Genomic DNA, 23,574 nt, shown 5'->3' with positions numbered 1-23,574 from the left:
CACAGTTGCAGGTCTCCAGGATCCATCCTCCTGCCGGAAGCGGATTGGTGTGCCTGCGGGCAGGTGGGGCAGAGGTTTGGCTGTTCGGTTGTAGTATGCCTGCTGGCGCTGTTGACATACCTCTCTCCTTTTGTGAACATCCTCTTGACTGGCGATCTGTGGCTGCAGGTGTTTTGCTGTTGATGGGAGAATGGACCGCAGCCTCCGACTCATCAGTAGCTGTGCCGGTGATTTCAGGTTGTCCACCGGTGTGTTGCGATACTCCAGTAAGCTCATGTAGGGGTCTTTGTTCTCAGCTTTGGCTTTGTCCAGGATGCGTTTGGCCGTCTGGACAGTCTTCTCAGAGAGGCCGTTGCTCTGTGGGTAGTGGGGGCTTGTGGTGGTGTGTGAGAAACCCCATGTCTGTGAGAAGTTGCGGAACTCACCAGAGCTGTAGCACGGACCGTTGTCGCTGATGATAGTCTCGGGGATTCCGTGTCGAGCCATTGCTGCTTTCAGCTTCATGATGATGGCAGATGAGGTGCAGCTGTAAAGTCTCTCTAGCTCGAAGAATCTGGAGTAGTAGTCCACAGTGACTATGAAGTCCTGTGAGTTCCATGTGAATAGGTCTGTGCCTATCACTTGCCACGGCCGCTCGGGTATGGCGTGTGACATCATTGGTTCCTTTGCATTTGCGCTGTGCTGTTCTTGGCATATGCTGCAGTCTGCTACCGCATCCTCGATCTGTTTCCCCATGCCAGGCCAGAACAGTAAGTCTCTTGCTCGGCATTTGCTTTTTTCTACGCCAAGGTGGCTGGCATGGATGCGCTGTATCATGTCATTGCTAAGCTTTTGGGGGACAATGATTCTCTCACCTTTGAACAGGATACCGTCCATTTCTGAGATTTCTGCTCTGTGGTTCCAGTATTCCTGGATGCTGGGCGGGCACTTTTTCTTTGTGTCTGGCCAGCCAGTGAGTGTGGCTCGTCTGAGTGCGGTGAGCTGTGGATCTTGCGCTGTTTCCTGCTTGATTTCTGTGAGTCTTGTGTCGCTCACAGGGATGTTGCTGAGGACTGTGTGCACTTGGGCCTCCATCCCTTCCTGTAGGTCACTGTCGTGGTGTTCTATTGACTTGCGTGACAGTGTGTCGGCCACCGGTATGTCCTTACCGGGGCGGTGGATGATTTGGATGTCGTATTTTTGGAGCGCCAGGATCATCCGTTGCAGCCGGGGTGGTGCTGCTGCCAGTGGCTTTTTTAGTATTGCCTCCAGAGGCTTGTGGTCTGACTCCACAATCACTTTTCATCCGTACATGTACTCGTGGAACCTCTTGCAGCTGAAGACCACAGCGTAGAGCTCCTTCTCTGTCTGTGCGTAGTTTTCTTCAGTGCTGTTGAGTGACTTGGACGCATAGGCAATTGGTTTGCCATCTTGGAGCATGACAGCCCCAAGGCCACTTTTGGATGCATCCACTTGGAGTCGCAGCTCTTTCTGCGGGTCGAAATATGAGAGTACTGGACCTGGGTGCTGTGTAATGAGATTCTTCATCTCCTGGAACACCTTGTCATGGACTGCATCCCACACAACTCACTGTCCTGTTTCAGAAGCTGTCTGAGGGGTGAGTTTATCTGTGAGAGGTGTGGTGCGAATCTGGCGAGGTAGTTGATCATCCCGAGGACTGTCTCCAGCTCTGCTTTGTTCTGTGGGGGTTGCATGTCCTTGACCGCCTTCACCTTGTGTGGGTCTGGTTTGATGCCTTCGTGTGAGAGCGTGTGGCCGAAGTAGCGTACCTCGGACACGCATATGTGACACTTGTCGGGGTTGAGCCTCACCCCTCGCTCCCTTGTGCGCTTCAGCATCGCTCTGAGACGCTGGTCATGTTCCTCTTTAGTCTTGCCGAACACTAGTATGTCGTCCACTATGGCCGTCACACCGTCCAATCCTTCATATGTTTCATCCACGCGTCTCTGGAACTCGTCTTGAGCGGACACGATTCCGAATGGCAGTCTGAGGAAACGATACCTGCCAAACACTGTGTTAAATGTCGTCAACATTGAGGATTCAGTGCTCAGTTTGATGGCCCAATAGCCTGACCGCGCGTCTAACACGCTAAAGTACTCAGCTCCAGTGAGCTTTGTGGTGGCGTCCTCCAGCGTGGGGAGGGGGTAGTGAGGTCGTTGTATCACTTTGTTAAGAGCTCTGGGGTCTAAACACACTCTAAGTTTGCCTGTCTTTGGCTTCTCAACAATGACGAGTGCGTTCACCCATTCTGTGGGTTCTGTTACCTTACAGATTATGCCGCCTTTCTCCATGCTGTCAAGCTCGTCCCTCAGTTTGCTGTGTAGGGCGATGGGGATTCTGCGTGGCGGGCAGACGACCGGCGTTGCATCTGGTGTGATGTGGAAGGTGCACTCGCCTGGGAACTCTCCTATTCCCTGGAAAACATCTGCATACTCATCCATTATGCTCTGTGATGTGACATTGTTTTCCTCGCTCACAGCCATCACTATTTTTACCAAGTTTAGGTCACGGCATGTTTTCATTGCCATGACTGGTGGGGCGTTTGTGTCAATGACGTAAAGGTCCAGCATCATTGCATTGTCTCTGTACTTACATTTGAGTTTGCATGTGCCTTTCACGCTCAGCGCGCCTCCTCCATATTCAGTGAGTCTGTGTATTGCTGGTTTCAGTGTCACATTTTTGAACAGTGCCTGGAATAGGTTGGTGGGAATAGTATTGGCCTGTGCCCCAGTGTCTAGTTTAAACTTTACCTTCTGTGGAGGTGTGCCAATTCCAACCTCTACGTAAGCCTGCTCGTTGCTTTTTCCGTTGTTCTCTATTGAGATGCAGTCTATGTACAGCTCTGTCTGTTCTCCCACAGCGGTGCTCTCCACTGTAATGTTGTCGAAGTACAGTTCTTCCTGCTCTCTGTCAGTGGTGTACTCTTCTGGGTTCTCTCCGACGGCATGTACTGTGCCGCGGTAGTACTTTGTCTGTCCCTGGGAGCTAGACTTGCATACTTTAGCAAAATGATTGAGCTTCTTGCATTTAATGCATTGTTTACCCTTAGCTGGGCAAGTGGCTTTAGCGCCGTGTAGCCCTCCACAATAGCTACACGCCCTAGCGGCGGTGCTAACGTTACCTTCCCTTTGTCTGAAGTTAGCGTTAGCTGCTTTGGGTGCGTTCGGTTTGTAAGTATTTCTGCCTATTGCGTGCACCGTTTCATGTGTGCTGCCCTGGCCCATAAACTTTAGCTGTTGCTTTGCTAGCTCGTGTGAGCGGGCTACATCTATGGCTTTTTCTAGCGTTAGCTCAGCTCCCTGGCTAAGTAGCTTTTCTCTCACTCTGGGTGAGTTGGTGGCAAACACGATGCGGTCCCTGACCATCTCGTCGGCATTTGGGTAGCCACAGTCTTTGACTAGGAGCTTTAGTTCAGTTACAAATTGTTCGAAGGATTCACTCTCTCCCTGCATCTTTTCATGAAATTTATATCTGGCATAAATCGGGTTTGCTTTGGGGGTGATGTACTCAGTGTACTTATCGTAGTACGTTTCTAGCTTCTTGGCTTGTTCTCCGCTGAGTGTCCAAGTGTTGTGCACATCGCGCCCTTTTTCCCCTATCCAGAGCAGGAGGTAGCTGCATTTCTCCTCTTCGTTCTTCCCGCGCAGGGGGCCCTTGAACATTAGCTCCGTTGTTTGTCGAAATCGTCTCCATGCTTCAGGTAAGTTCGCCGATTCCCAGTCCATCCGTGGAGCTGGAACGCCGTACGAATCCATATTGGGTATTTAAACTCCGCTACTCTGACACCATGTAATGATCTGTGCCCTCTGGCTATGTTAACTTATAACATTAGTAAAGCACGGACGACTTCTCTCGTGCTGGGTGTTTATTCACCGACCGGATTCCCACTGACGTTGTTACGTACATCACGTGACTTTGTTGTGGCGCTACGGAAAGCCGTAAGGGACATTAGCAAATCAAACATTACTAGCAAATATTACAGTAACAGTGCAATGAGGGTCTCGATAACGTAACAGTCGTACTGATGGAGGGCTGTGACGGCCCCAAAGCCTTGGTCTGGTGTACTTGTCTGTCTTGTCTCTCCTTGCAGGTCCTTGGTCAGAGTGGCGTCATCAGGTTAACTGGGAACACCTGGCCGGTGTTCCAGATTACTTAAACCCGCCTACCCAAACGCCAGTGTTGAACTTTGCACCCAGCTCTGATCTGCTCTCTATCCTCTGTTGCCTTATTATACTTTACACAGACACAATTGATCATACATTACTGGCTACAGGTGTGAATCTTCACTGGCCTCACGATTCGATTCGATTCACCTGTCAATGATTCGATTACACGATGCATCTCAATGCATCTCTCAGTGTATCACATCCTGTTTCTCTATTACTTCACATGGCTACTTTTCCATCAATTAATACAGGCAGTCAGATAAAACTTAGCTTTTTTTTATTTAGAAAGCACATTAAATACAACAAGACTACAACAGTCTATATTATAAGCAGTCACTGGGATTCCCTGGATGCTACAGCCGCATCATATCAAATGAATTACAGAAAAACTCGACAAACACGTGTAAATATAAACCTGAGATCGAAAATAGACTAAGCCTATTTGGCAGGACAACACGAGCTTTGTGAGTGACCTGTGAGTCATTCCTGCTCTCCAAAGGTTTACACCACCCTCTTACGTTAGCGTGCACTAACCAATAAAGATGGCAGCGCGAATTTACATCCGCAGCAGCCTCACCCAGTACCGGTGTGAGAAGATGAAGGCGCGAATTCACATTTGTGGCGGCCTCACTCAGTACCGTCGATGCAGTGTCTTTGTCCATGTCTGCATGTCTTTGTTTGTTGGCAGGGAGTGCTGGCACTGGATCGGCTGCGAGAGCTTTGTCTGCTGCGCTGTGGGCCCACGAACCGTGGACTTGCCGGGAGCTGCACCCGAGGAGGTAACACCGAGAGCAGTCTGACAGGACGTGGAAGAGGGGCAGGCTAAGCTAACTGTTAGCCCAGGCAGACCGGCAGTTGCGATAACGCCGAGGGCAGTCTGGCGGCGGCCTCACCTAGCGTTGACTGGTGTTTTTGATGTCGTCGTGTGGAGTGCGGGGAGGAGTGTCAAGGGTGTCTGGCTGGGAAAGCCGGTGCTGGATCAGCTGGGAGGGCTTGGTTTGCTTTGTCCGGTTGCCACATGGACCACGGCCCCTGCCTGGAGCTGGCATTTGTTCCCTTGAACAGCGATTTTTTATTTTTTATTTTTTGTGGGGTTTGGATTTACATGTTAGTTTGAATATGTGTTCTTGTAGTTCTAGAATGTGTTTTTATCTGTATTTTGCACTGCTGTGGGCTGGGGGAAATCACATTTCTTCACACTTCATGTGTGTATGTACATGAGGAGAAATGACAAAGTGTTACGGATTCCTGATTATCTCCATTTACTGTTAAGTGTGAAAGGGACAGTAGGACTCTTCTCACATTTCAAGCTCTCAATATGTATGCCAGTGGAAAAAAGTTTTTGAAGCACAGGAAAATAATAGTAGAAATGGCTACATCAACCACCTCACCTGAGGAAGCTTTGATAATTACCATAGCTTGTCATAGTTTAATTACAATGAGAGTGGAGAAAAAAGTAAGGATGAGAGGATCCAAGTTGGTGAGTGTAGGCAGTGTATCTTTATGTGCTACTTGTTCATAAAAGAAAATATAAAAAATGTTAAGATAAATTTCCTTAAATTAAAACATTAAATTAAATTAAATTAAAACATAAAATTAAATTGTAAACCAAAATAAATTGTATAGACCTAGCCTATCTATATTTGTGTGAAAATGCTCAATCCCAGTATAAATGTAAATGTACATTTTGACCTTTTCAGTAGAAGTAAAATTTGACAAGGACAAAATTGCTCACTGCTCAGCATTTGGGAATTTGTAGGTTCTTGTGTAAGAACGCTATGTGATCCACATGTTCTGGTTTGAGAATGCTTCTTTTTGCAGTGACCACATCTCCTGTAGTGGAGAACACTCTCTGCAGTCACACTTGTGGCTGGGATACACAAGTATCTCTTCGACAGCCTGGGCAGGAGAGGAAATGTGACCTCATGGACATGCCACCAGTTCAAAGGATCCTCGGTGAGAGGCAGAGATAGGGCTTTACAGTATCTCTCCATTTTCTCCTCAGCCCTGGCATAGGCAGTCTTGGGTTGTACTGTAACTTCAGTGAAAGCATGTCCCAGCAAACTCACGAGCAGCAATGAGGCCTTTCTTTTGTGAATAGAGGGGCATGTAGGCCTATCGTCCTCCATGGGCAGCATTTTGTCTTCCAGATTCCCCCAGGCGCTTCATCCGCTTCTGTCCTCTCATTCTGTGTTTGAACAAAAAAAAGAAAGAAAAAAGAATAGCATTAAACCAACAGTTAGCACTTTCTCAGTCAATGCAACAGCTCACATCTATTAGGATAACTGTTTCTCAGACTTATAAAACCTTTACTCATAGCTAATTAATATTGTAATACAAATTTAAGCTTGTTTTAATTCTATAAGTTTTGCCAAGAAAGTTCACCAAAAATTGCCAGATTTACCAAGAAAAATTCCTAGTGCATGTAATGCATATGGCAATAAAGACTTTCTGATAACATGGTGAAATTACCTCCAAGGAGGACGCAGCCTTTGTAGTCACTCCTCTGTAGATCTCCAATCTCCTCCCCTGTGAGGAAAGGCAGTCCCTTAAAACGGGAATCCAGGGCAGAGGCTGTATGAAGGATGTTCTTCTCTACCTGACTGTTGCACCTCATACAGAGATCTGTTTTAATGGCATGCTTGATCTCTTTGGTCATTGGTGAGTCTCCAATGGTGTCTGTCATGTTCTGGAGGAGTTGTGCATTTAGTGGCGCAATGAGACAAACAGTTGGATTGCCCTCCTCTGAAATCAATGTAGTGGCACTAGCTTTAATGCCTTCACAGCATCCTCTGCATTTGACACATCTGTTTCGTTGATAGTGCAGGGGTCAGACGCTCCTCTTCTCACCTCAGGAGACAGCAAGGTGGCACACATCGCAGGTTGCTGTTCCAAAAACTTCTTCATCATGTCATCTGTGCTGTTCCACCTGGTGGCAACGTCGATTTCCAGTTTATGACTTGGCAAGCCAAGAAGTTTCTGTTTTATTTGCAGATGGTTGTTCCCGGTAGTACTGTGGTGGAAAAATGTGGATATCTGTCGGATTCTGCCCAGAAGCCTGGAGACCGTGGATGCTTTAAGCGCTCGCTGTGATGCACTATTCAACGCATGAGCAAAGCATTTTATATGAGCGAATTTTCCGACTTGAGCTGCAACTATCATGTTTGATGCGTTGTCCGTCACCAGCACTACATCTTTACCTGTAAGCTGCCATTCTTCCACGACATTAGACAGTAGGTCCGCCAGATGTGAACCCGTGAGACTGTCACAAACGGCTCTCGTTTTGAAGCACATTCGATATAAATCTGCCAGTCCTCACTAATATAGTGTGTTGTTTTTGTCACATATTATGACTCAGTCGCGACAGAAGTCCAGGAATCACATGTAATGGCTACTCTACTAGCTTTACTCATTGACTCCATTACCTGGGCTTTGATTTCGCTGTAGAGTTTAGGTATAGCTGTTTCTGTAAAGTGACTTCGTGATGGGAGCTTATACTGTGGCTCCATCGTCTTCAGCAGGTGGTGAAACCCAGGGTTCTCTATGGCCGAATAAGGCCGTTGACCCTTAGCTATGAAAGCTGCCACTGATCAGATGATTCTCTTCCCTCTCTCAGATTTGGATGGCAAAGTTGACAGTGCCTCCTCAGTTCTTGGCTGATAAGCTGCGCCAGTATTGGTTGTGGTTGCTATAGTTACCAAGCCTCCCTTCCGGTCTGCCTGCGTTGCAGTCTCTGTTGTTCTTCCTGTTTTAACTAAATGGCTGCTACCGCACGTTTCCATCTGCGTTGTGTGGTTCATTGATGTCGTCTCTCATTACTGGCGTGGTGGCAGCGCTTACCAGACTCACGTCCCGAGGACTGATATTTACCGAATTAATTGCGGTAGCCCTTCCAGGGGAATCACAGGGTAGTTACGTCTACCACCAGACGCAGCTGGGCTAGCTCAGACACAGTTGTGCTAGCTAAGTGGGCAGCATGGCGACACACAGAGCACCGAAGCAGTGGTGTTTAACAAAGACCGAGACAGTGAACTCTTTTGAGAACTGTCGTCAGACCTGCTTTATATACTGTCACTCGACGCCGGGTTTGCCCCCTTCCTGCTCGATGGCGTGGAGTGGGAGAAGAAGTCTAAAACATCCCCTGTCCGGGGATTCACAGATGACTGTGAAGCTATTCCTGCGCCCCAACGTCGCAATAAAGAACAGAAGGTAGCCATGTTAGAGCTAATGTTGGGACAGATAGCCAATTATTGTCCTGTAATCTCTCGTCACAGCATAGTCAGGCCCTCCACATCTATTGACAGCATATGGCAAGCTATTCGTCTACATTACGGCTTTCAGTGCACCGGGGCTGTGTCTGAACTCCCCAAGTCAAAGCAATCCATCCCTGTCCGGACATGGAGGTCATTTCCCCTTTGTAAATGTGCTGGCAGGCCTGATAATCACTTCCTCAGCAAATGTTCCTTTCTGCCCCCCCCCCAAGATAAAATGTACATGGCAAAGTCGCGCCAGGTTTTGGGAGAGCAGGTCGAGACTGATGATGAGGTAGAGGAGTGCGTTAGTGGGGAGCCAGCGCCATCTAGTGGTGTGAAACGTGTACTTATCACACAGTCCCCTTACCTCGATGCTTTCCATGGACACTGCCCTGTGCGTCTCACTGTTGATAGTGGGGCAATGGGCAACATGATGAGGGCCTCATGCGCGATCAGGCTGGGCGTCACCGTCACAGGAAGTACGCAGTCCGCATTCCAAGCAGATGGCTCGTCTCTTTTGAAAGTATTGGGAGAGACACGGACACACTTCCAGAGAGATGGCCATGACCTCTATTTTGAGGGCCTCGTCGTTGAGAATCTCAAATCTTTCACCCTGGTTGGAATTCCCTTTATGGAAAAGAACGACATCTCCATCAGACTAGCCAAACACCACATCTGCTTGGGCGAGGATATATACCGCTACGGCACCCTCCAAACACCGATGGACAGGCATGCCGTACGGCGCATGGATAAATCTACTGTGTGGCCAGGGGAGTACATCGAGCTCGAGCTGCCTCCTGAGCAGTGCAATGTGGACAGTGAGCTGGCTGTTGAACCACACATTGATGTCTCATGTGACCAGTCTGACACACCGCAGTGGCCTGCCCCAACTTTGCTACGGGGTGTGTCCGGGAAGATCCGTGTCCCAAATCTCACTGGCGAGCCGCGGCTGGTCCAGAAAAGCCACCACCTATGCCATGTCCTCGCCACATACGTATGTCCCGTCACTCAGTGACGCCACCGTGCCAGCTGATCCCCCCAAACTGGCCCCGACGACCATGTCAACCTTGTCCTCTGACCTTGTCGCTCTGGATCCAGATGACATCATGCCTGCTGACATCAGAGATGAGTTCCGCGCCCTGCATAGAGAGTTTGATGTAGTGTTTGATCCCCACTGTGAAGGATATAACGGTGCTGTGGGTCCGTTCCAGGCCAGGGTGAACATGGGACCTGTCCTACCTCTGCCCTTCACCAACAGGTCGGCCTGGCTTGCCATACAGGCAGGGTTATCTGACCTCAGACGGAGTCTCATCGACGACGAGCGCAGTGACACTCTCAGGGACGCTATAACCCACTTATGTGTGGGTCTGTGCCCTCTTGACGGCCCCTTTGCTGTGATCAGGACTGACCCTGCCCCTGGTTTTGCTGCATTGGCAGGGGATGGGGCCCTCGCTATGCACAGACTAGTTGTTGAGGTGGGCAATGCAAAGAATGTCAATAAGAACCCAGTGGCAGAGAAGGCTGTTCAAGAGATTCAGGGGGAGATTCTTCATCTCGAGCCTAACTGTAGGGCTGTTACTCCCCTGTTACTCTCTGTCGCTACGACCAACCTGAACAGTCGTGTTAGGTCGCGTGGATTGTCTGCCCATGAAATGCTGCTTCAGCATGACCAGTTCTCCCATAGGCAGTTGCCTGTGGTCGACCAGGACCTCATCTTGAAACAACACTCGGAGCGTGTCACCAACCATCCGTGCAGCATGAAGTCAAAGGTGCCCTCTGGTCGTGTGGCCGTGCCTCCCGCCATTTGACCTGGTGAACTGGTGTACCGGTATGGTGACTGGAATAAGTCAAAGGCCCGTGACAGGTACCTCGTCAAAAGTGTGGATGGTTCATGGTGCAATATCCAGAAGTCCACGGGGTCTCAACTCTGTTGCACCTCCTACAGGGTGGGTGGGTGGCTGGGTGACTGCTACAAAGTGGAAGGTCCCTCTACGGCCTCTGAACCCCTCGCGGACGATTTCGCGTCTGATGGGGACTTGGACAACCCTGCCCCGCACTGCCCTGACGTACCTCCAGCCATTGCCGAGCCCCCACCTGCACCTTGCCTGCCTTGTGATAACAATATGAGGCTGGGGGATGAGACTGTGCCTCCCGTCGAGGTTGAGCCTGAGGGGAGCTCCCCTCGCGAGTGTATTGCCTGCTCTTGCACCTGATGCTGCACCTCGACGCTCGGAGCATTGCCGGCGCTTGCCGTGGCATTTAGAGGACTTTGAACTTTAGGCCAGTTGTTTGTGTGTACTGGTGATAATGTTTTGTCTTACCTTACAGGTCTAGTTGTATAGCCTGAGCTGTGATGTTGCCTGGTGTTCTGTGGTGTTATTGTTGTACTGTGTGTAAGGGGGGGGGTCTTTCTTTTGGGTAACAAAAGGGGTGACGCCAGTATTGGTTGTGGTTGCTATAGTTACCAAGTCTCCCTATCCGGTCTGCCTGCGCTGCAGTCTCTGTTGTTCTTCCTGTTTAACTAAATGGCTGCTGCCGCACGTTTCCATCTGCGTTGTGTGACTCATTGATGTCGTCTCTCATTACTGGCGCTGGGCTCGCTGTATTCTTTATGGTTGCAGACATTAGCCCAGCATGAAAACGGCTAACATGGTTCCTCAAATTCGTTGTACTACCAAAGTATTTAATTTTTGTGTGGCACATTTTACACACAGCGCGTGTCTTGTCCAGTTCATGCTTCCCACCCTGAAGTTTATGAAACCCAAAATGTGCCCAGATGTCCAATTTCAAAATGATTGGTGCGATTATGTTCTGTCATTGCATCGATGCAGAATTGTCCATGTTTTCATCGCGATGCATCTAAGAATCAAGAAATCTCCCCACCTCTGACTACCACACCTCATTGTACTATTTAATTCATTTAGTTTGATAAACTTCTGTTTAGTATTGTTAAATCAGTTTGCATCTCCCTTCTTTGTTGCGGCCTGGGAGCCAGCCGTAACAAATTGGGGGTTCATCCGTTTTTGAGGAAGTGCCAGATGATATGTATTTTCTTTTTCTCTGACGTTTTTTTTTTTTGGTAGATTCTGCAAAGTAATCGAGCGCTTTGTTTGCACGGGAGCACGTATCACTCCAGTTTAATTGGCTGTGAGTGGGGAAAGCCTTTAATAGGGAGAGTGCGGCTCTCATGCGAAGGTGATGTCATTGCGGGGGTTTTCCCTCTTGTCACGGTATGTAGTATGCCTTATATGGTAAGTTTGCTGAGCCCTGGGAGATGCACTCTTTAGGCAGAGTTTGTGCACGTTTTTAACTTATTTTGCCGGGTGTTTTGCCTATCTTTGGCTGCGGATAATCACGGGGCATGAGAGGGTGAGTGTTGAGCCAACTGTGTGCGCGTCATCTGTAGGAGTGTTTCCCCTGGTAGGCTGAGCGGCATCTCCCCTTTGAGTTTCGCCTGGGGGACTGGGTAGTGCTGGCGTACGGCAGCTAGAGCTTCCTTTTCCCCTTTTCCCTTGAATTGCTCGGGAGCACATCCGTGGTTTCAGAGTGGTTGCCAGTTTTCTGGTCACCTCTCTCAGGTCAGCGGGCTATAGTGCATAAGGGGGTTGGACGTGGGCAGAACGACGACTGTGATACGTGAATGTGGTAAGGTTAACAAAACGAACATCATAAAACTGGATTATTTTAACAATAAACACCAAAAGGGTTTATTACAGCTAGAGTGTACAGCATAATGTCGCAAGCTCGTTTAGCTGTGGGCAACATTAATTCACAGTGGCGGTGACGAGGCATCCATCTTGTCACCGTTGTCCGGCTTCCGGCTGGTGGAGGTTGAAAGGTGTTTTGAAGAAACTTCTCGGCACCGCGTGGCGTCCCAAATTTGATGGTGTGCCCACAATAGGTAATTTTCAGCTGGGCCGGGTAAAGCAGGAATGGTTGTAGCCCAAGCGAAATCATCCTCTTGTGGACCGGGGCACAAGAGGATGATTCTTCCATTTGCTTGTCGTTTCTCTACTGTAATCCGGGAAGAACAGCAAGGTTTGCTTTGTATGCTTAACGGGTGAGCTCTAGCTCCCTTCAATTGATGGTCAGAGTAGTCCAGCAGTTTGAAGATCAGCGTGCGAGGCCGGTTGGCATCTGTGCCAACTGCTGTAAAGTCTATGGGCTGTCTCTATGCGGATAACCCGTCCTCCCAAAGAAGGTATCCACTTCGGCAAGTTTTTGCTCAGAAAACCAATGGCGTCCGACCTTTCCTCGCCTTCCCTCAGCCCGACAGTCTCACGTTGGACCTCCGGCTACAGTCCTCCATTTGAGTGATCTTTGAGGCGAGATGCCCCATGTAACGGGAGCAGTCCTATGGTGTTCTATGCTGGTCAGCCTGCTGCACGCCCGTCACTCTCATCGTTAGCTCTGCGTTGTGTTCTAGTTGGGTGGGGCCCCAGGTGTTGTTGGGGTGGGGCCCTCAGTCTTTCATCATCATCATCATGATCAAGGAAGGAGGGGGGACACACAGGACTCTATTTGGCCCACCTTGCCATTTATTTTCGAAATAACTGGTTTCCACTGCCGGTCATTTGAGCTTTGTATTGACCTATTCAGCAGTCTAGACTAGAACGGCACATATGGGTACTTCACTCGTGTGCGTTAGAAGGAGAAACCGTCCACGGGACTCCGATGTAAGGAAGGATAAACAAGTATCTTATCCCACAGCTTGCAGTATCTTCTTACAGGGATACTCAAGGTTACGTTCTCCTCAATCAGCAAAACTGTGCTACGGTAAGAAACACGCGTGGCTCGGCTCGGTCGCTGCTTGGCACTCCCCCCACAAAACAAAAATGGCCTCTCCCGCGTTCCCTCTTCCGTGTACCCACAAGACCTCTCTCTTAAAGCGACAGTACATGTATATGACGGTCGTTGTAAAACATACATAAAAGTAAATAATGACATAAAATAAAATGTACTAAACACAAATAACAGCACACAGACAGGATTTGGTGATATTTCATACTCAAACAAAATAAAATAAAAACATTAACTTTAACCTGGTTACACCTACTTGATGCTGAAAATCATTAGCTCTCATCGTAGCCTGCAGCGCGTCAAACTTAGCCGTGTTGCTCCGGATAGCTTTGTGAGAGGACTCAACTCGAGGTCTTTGGCCAGTTCACACATATTATCTTTGATATGTTGAATTTCACGCGTTAGTGCTGTGAATTGTGGGATGAGGATACTGTTGATCGCTTCTTTCACTGCCGACTTGATTAAGGTGTTGAGGTCACTCTGCTATTCTAGCGAGGCGGTTTTAACAGCGTTATCAATCGCGTCCACCAGCTCGTCCTTTGGCATCGTAACCATCGGTTGTTGTCTTTAACGGCGACATACCGCCTTCGCGTTTGCCCCCGGGCTTTCCTTGATACGCTATGCTGCGATGTGTTATCCGTGTTGGTCGAAAGAGTAAATGAAAAAAAAAAGGTTTGGAGTTGTTGAGGACGAGCTACTGAGCTACGCGTGCGTTGCAGTCTAGCGCCACCCGGAAGTCCCCCTCCCGTATCAGTTGATTGAACACATCTCAGACGTACCTTTGGGGTAGAATGGCTCATGTGCAAGCTTTTATATACAATGTAAATATTAAGTAATTTACTCCTTAAAGCTTTTATGGCAAATACATTTATGTTTTTCTTTTAAGGATAGCTGTATAAATTATGTTTTATGAGAGGGTTGTTCCAAGGCCTGATTATTATTTTTATTTTTTTGGGGGGGGGGGGGTTACACTCGTATCCACTGCTTCAAAACACTATAGGGAAGTCACGATAGCTAAAAACGTTTAATGCTTATTATTTGTGTAGTTTATTTATTTGCATATATTGATTATGTACAGACCAGGGAAAACACAAACAAAATGGGCAAGTTAGCAACCTTAAATGAACCAAAACGCACCCTTGATGGACCCAAAGTGCCTTAAAAATACCTCATTTAAACTATCTCCAACCGAAAGTAGCTTTTAAAAAACTTTAATGTAAAATTTAAAATAAACAACATTGAATTGAAAACTCAAATTCCACTTGTGTTCTTGCAGCAGGTTAGAATATCTTCAAACCTCAGTTATCAAGGGAGTCACTCTTTAAACCCTCTCTCCCTCAGGCAAGACAGCTTGCCCAAACATTTATTGGAATGCACCAGAAGACCACACCAACATCTCATTTGATGTCTGTCTATTAGCAGTATACATGCCTAAGGCTATCGAGATGAGCTTTATAAGACAGGGTGAGCAGAGGGAGTTACATACAGGGATCTGGGAATGAGAGAAGAGTAACTAACAGAATGGGGTCCATCACAGTTTTTGGGATTGTATTCTTGGCTTGTTTATCTTTGTGTTATACAGCACCTACCACTGCCCCAGAAGTCAAAACTTCACCGAGAGAAGACGATTCCCTTGCTGAGGTAATGCAATATATTCTGAGCAGATATTAGAAACAGCCGTTTTTCTTTTTTACAACAGACTGACCAAGTGAACTCATAGGAACACTATGCTCCTCCATTACTTTCACCTTGACTTCCACTCCAGTCATGAAGGGTCTATGTAGATGAAGAGGAGGGGATGGGTTAGAGAGTGAACTCAAGCCGTGTGATAGTGGAGCTTAACACTAGGAAGGCATTCTTAATATGTTGAGCAGCTCAGTTCATATCAGTTCATGAAAAACTAACTTAAGATTGGTGAAATTGTAAGATATATATGTACATCGGTCAGCCAAAACATTAAAACCACTGACAGGTAAGTGAATAACATTATCTGATTACAATGGCACCTGTCAAGGGGTGGGGTATATTTGGCAGCTATTAAACAGTCAGTTTTGAAGTTGATGTGTTGGAAGAAGGAAAAATGGGCAAGTGTAAGGATCTGGGTGACTTTGACTAAGGCCAAATTGTGATGATTAGACGACTTGGTCAGAGCATCTCCAAAACGACAGGTCTTGTGGAGTGTTCCCGGTATGTAGTCATCAGTACCTACCAAAAGTGGTCTAAGGAAGGACAACCAGTGAACTGGTGACAGGGTCAAGGTTGCCCAAGGCTCATTGATGTGCATTGGGAGCAAAGGCTACCCCGTCTGGTTCGATCCCACAGAAGAGCTCAAATTGCTGAAAAAGTCAATGCTGACTATGATAGACAGGTGTCAGAATACACAGTGCATCACAGCTTGCTGTGTATAGAGCTGTGTAGCTGCAGACCGGTCAGAGTGCCCATGATGACCCCTGTCCACCATCGAAAGAGCCTACAATGGACACGTGAGCGTCAGAACTGAACCATGGAGCAGTGGAAGAAGGTGGCCTGGTCTGTTGAATCATGTTTTCTTTTACATCATGTGGACGGCTGGGTGTCGTGTGTGTGCATCATTTACCTGGGGAAGAGATGGCACCAGGATGCACTATGGGAAGAAGGCCAACCGGGAGAGGAAGTGTGGTGTTCTGGGCAATGTTCTGCTGGGAAACTATGGGTCCTGGCATTCATGTGGATGTTACTTTGACATGTACGGCCTACCTAAACATTGTTGCAGACCAAGTACACCCCTTTATGGCAGTGGCCTCAGGTGGTTTTAATGTGTATATAATGTATACACAAATGTGTATGTGTATATAATGTATACTCAAACACATAAGAATTAGATTTAATATTGTTTCCTAAAAAAGAAGTTACCACTATCAGTTAAAGGTACAATCTGCAATTGATACACACAGAGGCTGTCTGCTCCGCTTCTGCTATTGTTTTGGTCAGACTGTGTACAGGTATTTCGCTTTATTTCTTGCAATGAGAAAACCGCCGATACCGAATTGCTTTAATTTCCTTTTGAGGCTTTCAGATGTCTCCATTTCTCAAACAAATTCACAATGTTGACCCAATTGTGCGATGTCATGTTTCTTCTTATCAGTAGAGCGTTTATGTTGTCTCAGTACTCCACATAGCCATGGCAGCGCATGCCATTATGAATTGTAGCTTTAATAAGCATGATTAAAATCAGATGACAAATTAAAAGCTTCAGAATAACCATCCTAATTCCACCTTTATCAGGAATACCTTTCTCTGTTCTTCACTGATGTTGGACTCGCCAACTCCTCACTGAGAAGCATCACGAGGACCCCATTCAATGAGAGTCTGCAGGCAATGCAGGCTTTCTTTGGCCTGGAGGTAATAACCAAGCTTTCACAAGTTCATAAGAATGAACTTAACTGTTGTGATAAATGGCATTAATGTGTACAAGTCAGATTTCTGTGAAAACTGTTGGTGCGTGACAAATGCCTGCTACTCATTTTCAAAACTGAACATAACTGCTAAAATCTTGACGCCGGTATTTAAATTCAGATGTACATTCTTCAATATGGTTTCCAGTATTTTAGTGCATATTTCTCAAAGAATACTTTATCTGTTTTCTGGGACCATAACAAGTTGCGGAATAACATGTTTATGTATCTTTGTCAAAATATATAAACACTGGAATAATGTAAATAACATTTATTTCTTTCATTCTGAAGTTTAAACAATTCAAGCGCAAAGGCAATTAAAAAAAAAAAAAACACACACACTTAAATATTTTTATGGGATGGGGCCCCCACTGGTCTACCAACAATGACCTCTAGGTGACTGGCATCTTGGATAATGAGACTGTGGCAGTGATGAAGGAGCCGAGATGTGGTGTTTCAGACATCAGTCGATATGGACACTTTCATGGGAGACCCAAATGGAAAAAAAGGCTGATTACCTACCGGTATAGTACAGCATCAACAGAAAATGAAACACGTAACATTACCTTTGTTATATGCTTACATTTTGAGTGATTATAGTATGACAATGATTTTCCATAGTCTCACTCAAAACTGCTTTTCTTTTTCAACATGTATTATATGAAGCTATGTGTGGCTGAATAGTGACATGTCAGTGCTTAATGTAAGATGCAGGTGGTGGGAGTAAATCAATCTAAGTTACTGGATTTTAACAGGATTACCCGGTACACTGTGGATCTGAACCAGAGACAAGTGGATGCAACCATAGCCCAGGCATTCCAGCTCTACAGTGATGTCATCCCACTTGACTTCAAACAGATCTACAGTGGCACTGCAGACATCATGATCCTCTTTCAGGGCGGATGTGAGTCTGGATAGAATGGCATACTTAAAAACTATTAAGATAATAATTCACATGGTATGAAAACAAAAAATGGGACATACGTAGAGAACACCCATGGTTAAAAATACCTAAGAGGGTATTCTTAACTGTGGTTATGGTTATACAGTGACAATAAAAATGTTGAAATGCCCACTGTACTTAAATTCAATGGGAGTAATCAAAATCCCGACGAATGAGACAGCTGCCATGGCTGATGTTAAATGTTAAATCTTTTTTTCAGGAGGTACTGGCTTACTTCACTCATGTTCAAGCATTAAAAGCATCTATTTTGCAAATAAAATTGAGATTATGTTTCCTTCCTTGTGCTGATTAAGATCATGGGGACTTTTATCCTTTTGATGGACGCAACGGAGTCTTGGCCCATGCTAATTCACCTGGCCAGGGACTCGGAGGGGACACACACTTTGATGAAGATGAAACCTGGACTTTAACTCGGAGAGGTAGAGGTTGTCTTAACACTTTTTTTGGGGGGAAAAACAAACTAATGTATAAATGATCAGAATCTGTTTTTATTTCTCATGTATTTTGAATTAAATTTATGTGGTCATTGATCTTTTTTTGAATTGCAACATGGTACATATCACTTTGATTTAATCAATAAGGTGTGAATTTGCTGCTGGTGGCGGCTCATGAGTTTGGTCATGCCCTGGGCCTCGATCACTCCAGGGACAGAAGAGCACTGATGTTCCCCACCTATAAATATGTCAACACTAATGGATACAAGCTGCCAGATGATGACAGACGTGGAGTCCAAGCCCTGTATGGTAATGATGTTCTTATAACACCCAATGCAATGATGAACAGAACCAGATGGATTAGTAATGAGTATTTATTTCAAATGGTCTCACCATTGGTTGATGTGAAAAATCATGGAAGACCATGCCTGTGTGAAAGACACTTATTCTGAAACAGTAGACTACATATGCAAAAAATATGAGATTACATTGTTTGCATTCCCATTTGTGCAACACATCTCTTAAGGCTCAAATATCTACATATAGCCTGTCTGAACCAGGTTCTAATAAATTCATTAAAAAAAATGTTTAGAAAAGAAACTGTTATTGACATTTAGTACTCTGAGATAGGATAGTATATTTCTGAGATACACTGAGAATGCACAGAGTACAACATATCAAATATGCTGAAATAATTATATTAATACTGAAATACCTATATTAATATTAATACTTATATTAATATTTTGTACTGTGAGATGGTATATTTCTTGATAATTGTATATCCTACCAGGTAAATATGAGATGGTATATTTCTGCCTCCAAGTGTATGTTTATAATTGGTAATAACTGTATCCTTGGTATGGACTAAATTATTTGTGTTGTCTAATTGGCTGATTGTGTTTGCTTTACAGGTGTACGTAGAGCGAAACCCACAACAGAACCTGAACTAACACCACCCCCTGTTCCAGAGCCTGAACCAGAGCCTGAGGAACCTACAGAGGATCCAGACCCGAAACCGGACCCTCGACCCAACCCCAGAGATGAGCAATGCAACCGGGACTTGGTGTTTGATGCCGCCACCTCCATCAGGGGAGACCTGTACTTCTTCAAAAATGGGTATATTTGAAAATGTCCTGTTATCCTGTGCTCTATGTTTTGCTTGAATTTGGCATCTGTTCTCAGTTTTATCAAAAGTATCCTAAAATTATCTTGTCTTTATTTATAGTTACTATTGGAGAAAGAATTCTCAAGGCATCCGGCTGACTAAAGTAAGCAGTAGATGGTCACGGATAAACGATGTTGATGCTGCCTACGAAGTACCATACAAAAATGAGGTGTATCTTTTTGAAGGTAATTTTTATGCAGGTTAAAGCGGTAATCTTGAAGATTCTGGTTGGATTCTTTTTTAGCATAAGCTTCCCAGGTGTTATTTCGAAACCTCTAACTAGTTTGTCCATCACAACACCAGAACACGAAGCGTTGGCTTCACCTATCCTCTCTGGTGGACCATCGATGCTCAGTGACCTAAGTAGATGCACTAAGAAAAAGAAAGAAAAAAAATCTGGTCTCTGTGGCTGCCTAAACTGAGGCAGAACATTTTCTCTGTACCTGCTCCTTATCAGCCAATCAGGAGAGTTCTTTGCAAGCAAGCATCCCTATTGGTCCTTACTTGCTGACAATCAGTTCAGGAAGTGTTCATGAGGCTCTTATACAGATGTGAGGGGGTGGATACTTTTGCAGGGATGTTTTCAAAATATAGCTAGCTCTTGCTAATTTCCACCCACGATCACTTATCCCTACTTTTACATTCATTTATTTAAGTGAGAATCTTCGAGATTGCCCCCATACGTTTAAGGAAATGAGATAAACAGACATCAACTAACAAATTAAAGAAATGTCAACGTAATCCTGGTAAACTATTCCTTTTCAGAATCATGTTTATTGGCCATGTGGGTTTGCACATACATGGAATTTGACTCCAGTTTCGTTCCTCTCTCAGTGTACTTAACATAGAATAACAACACTCCAACATAACAATCTTCAGATATATACACAAGGATTGACCTATACAGCTGAAATAAGAGGTGATAAGGTGCAGAGAATATATCAGAGATGCTGAAATAGATGTTAACAGGTTATTTACATACATGCCTGAGGTAGATGGACATGACAGAGTGTACCTTTTTGCCCTATTTGTAGCATAGTAACCTCCAACTGTTTTTCTACAGGTCACCAATTTTGGGCTATAACGGCTTATTCGAAAACAATGATGCCAGGCTACCCAAGGCGTATCACCACCCTCGGCCTTCCCCCGTCAGTGAGCAAAGTAGATGCAGCAGTCTATGTGCGGACCACAGGAAAAACACTCATCTTTGTGAAAAACCAATACTGGAGGTGGGAGTTACATAGTTGGGACCATTAAGTAATTTCATTTAATATCTATAAATTTATCTGTTTGTCTTCACCACATAAAAACAAATTGTTCTTTTTACATTTGCTGTAGTCATGGCAGGGCTACATGGAAACCATTTCTAACAGTCTCTCTTTGGACCTGTTTGCAGTTTGTATCTTATCTTAAAAGTAATTTATGGAGATAACTCATTTAAACATTACAGCTATAACGAAGCCAGAAACCAAATGGACCATGGATACCCGAGATACATCGCTTACGATTTCCCTGGCATCGGCTCTAAAGTAGATGCAGTCTTTGAGAATTATGGTAAGAAATCCTAAATCATTCACTTCAACACTTTAACTCATTTCATGCTATTCAAGAATCATCTTCCATTTCATTATAAACAAAATGTTTTCTCTTAACAGGATACCTATACTTCTCAAATGGACCAAGGCAGAGTGAGTACTACCTCCAACACAAGACAGTGAGACGTGTTCTCCTCAACTATGGCTGGCTTAATTGTTACTAAAGACTCATTAACACGACATGTCCTTTGTTTTCTGACCAAAAATGCAGCCTGACTTATTACAAAGACTTCTAATAAAATATAAATAAGCAAGATGTAGGGAGTTCTCAAACATCTTGAATTTTCTCTGAGATTTGTCTGAGTCATAATTTGTTTTTGCAATGTAGCCAATGCAGTTTTATTTCCAATTTTATCAATACCCTAAATAGTCTATGTACTTTTAAACATTTATGTTTCATTTAATTTTTATTCTTTGTTTAAAGCTTCAAAGCTCACCATTACTGATGGTGAATGTATTGTGAAAGTTATTTTTTTCTGTTATGATGTGCAGATTGCAGTTTGACTGGTAGCATGAGGGATGAGCCGTTGTTTAAATTGTTCTGTCCTTATTGTAAAGGCCTGTAAACATAACGCAGAGATTCAAATAAAGTCAGTAATGAGTTATGCAGAAGCTCTACTTGCCATTTTTACTAGACCCTCTAGGAATTGCAGGACTAAACTTGTAAACTGCAGGGAAGGCAGTAAGGATAATTTGAGCCTTTTGTTCCCCCTCGTTCATCTGAGAACTGGTGTGTTGTGTAATCTAGTTGCTTAAGCACTCCAACAGCTGTCACCTAGGTGTAAAGGTTTTAAGTTTATGATCAAGTCAAACAAGAGCCATATCGCTCAACTGTAACCACTTAAAAGAGAACTTGATCCAGTGATCAAGGCAAGGGTTCTCACCACTCTTTTAAAGTAGATTTCAAAGACAGAAAAAGAAAACCCACATTTATTGTAAACTTTGTTAAGCACGTTTGTATAGTTAGCAGTGTTGTATACTTGCATGTTGGCATATCTTTATTAGGACGGGGAACAAATATAGCCTGCAGAGTTCAGCAAATTGGATTGAGAAAAACATTCTAGGATTGGAGGATTATTGGTTGGGTATGAATTGAATGGTCCTTCAGATGAGACGTTAAACTGAGATCCTGACTCACTGTGGTCAGTAACGCTCCCATGGCACTTATCGTAAAGTGTAGGGGGTTTCCCTGTGTCCTGGCAAAATTCCCAACCTGGCTCTCTCCATCTGACCACCTAATTATCCACCCAAGGTAATTGGCTGGATGATTCCTCCTCTCCAGCTTAAGCTGATGTGTGGCGAGTGTAAATGTGTAAAATGGCTGCCATGCATCACCCAGGTGGGTGCTACACATTGGTGGTGGTTGAGGTGAGTCCCCCCCCCTTCACTGTGAAGCGCTTTGGGTGTCTAGATAATGTGCTATATAAATGTAATCCATTATAAAAAGCAACACATTACTCCCTTTGAATATACAGAAAGTAAATTAAAAAAAAGAGCTAGCCTTGCTTTGCAACTACTCACCAACTGAGTGTCCCAGAGCCTTGGAAAAAAAAGAAGAAAAAAAAAGATTGAGGTGTCATACACACTTAAGGCAGACCGAGAGAGAAAACTCACAGAGTAGAGTGGGAGTTATCCATGGCTGCAGCTTTCACAAATGTTGGAGATGCAGTAATGGACAAAAGACAGAATAGAAGGTGAATGAAAGCCTCCCAAAAAGCCAGGGCAATGTGAACAGTGGATATGGTACAGACAGAAACCTTGTCCTATATGGAGATACTTTTCTGTCAAAAATAAATTGAATGTATGACCTGAAACACGTACGCAAAACCTGTTCCACACATATATATTTACCATGCAATCGTCACGAATTTTGCAAGTACAGTCCTCATTTTACAATTACGAATCACTTGCAAACGACTTCGGTTTGCGTTTTCAAGTTTTATTTGTTCACCATCTTGAGAACATTTAATGCATTATCTTTTAGTTCCACCCTCTCAATTTCAAAGTAAAAGTCAGTGTTTTTTCCAGTGCAGTAGCAATGCCAAATCAGTAGATGGACAAGCACACAGAACAGAAAAAAACTTTGCATTTCATAGGCCTTATCGTTACATCTTGTTTGAAGAAGTTTATCACTTTGAGCATATATACAGTTGCAATCAAAATTATTCAACCCCCACTGCAAATTAGGTTTACTGGCAAAATTTACAAACTGTCAGCTGTTTGCAATAAACAAATCAAACAAGAAAAATCTATATAGCTCAACACAACTAATATTACAAGTGGTTTCCCAAAATTCAACACAAAATGACACTTTTAATGACTACTGCCGTCTCAAAACTATTCAACCCTTTCATGACAAGCATCTTTAGTACTTAGTAGAGCACCCTTTTGCAGTTGTGATCTGCTGCAAACGTGATGCATAGCCAGACACCAGCGCCTGGCAGCGTTCCTGAGGAATATTAGCCCATTCCTCATGGGCAATGGCATCCAGTTCACTAATATTCTTGGGTTTGCATGCCGCACCCACCTTCTTCAAATACCACCAGAGATTTTCTATGGGGTTCAAGTCAGGTGACTGACGGCCACTCTAGAATCTTCCAGGACTTATTCTGAAACCAAGCATTGGTTGACTTTGAGGTAATGCTTGGAATCATTGTCCTGTTGGAAGGTCCAATGACACCCAAGCTTCAGCTTCCTCACAGACGGCATGAAGTTTTCTCCTGGGATTTCCTGATACTTGACTGAATCCATCTTGCCCTC

The 23,574-nt window shown here is 44.9% G+C and overlaps 1 protein-coding gene across 1 annotated transcript; it reads left to right on the top strand.

Annotated features, from left to right (window-relative positions):
• The first annotated feature begins 10,542 nt into the window (after positions 1-10,542).
• mmp30 (matrix metallopeptidase 30) lies at positions 10,543-21,402 on the top strand. The gene is made up of 13 exons (XM_056282843.1): positions 10,543-10,609; positions 14,496-14,498; positions 14,802-14,860; positions 16,484-16,600; positions 17,050-17,177; positions 17,409-17,557; positions 17,911-18,036; positions 18,199-18,360; positions 18,966-19,170; positions 19,280-19,404; positions 20,283-20,448; positions 20,670-20,773; positions 20,875-21,402. The coding sequence occupies exons 1-13, from the start codon at positions 10,543-10,545 to the stop codon at positions 20,976-20,978; spliced, it is 1,515 nt and encodes a 504-aa protein (XP_056138818.1). The 3' UTR covers positions 20,979-21,402.
• Positions 21,403-23,574: the final 2,172 nt, after the last annotated feature.

Source organism: Lampris incognitus, chromosome 7, assembly GCF_029633865.1.
Source record: "Lampris incognitus isolate fLamInc1 chromosome 7, fLamInc1.hap2, whole genome shotgun sequence".
Taxonomy (NCBI): domain Eukaryota; kingdom Metazoa; phylum Chordata; class Actinopteri; order Lampriformes; family Lampridae; genus Lampris; species Lampris incognitus.
This window is presented reverse-complemented; position numbering and strand designations above follow the sequence as displayed.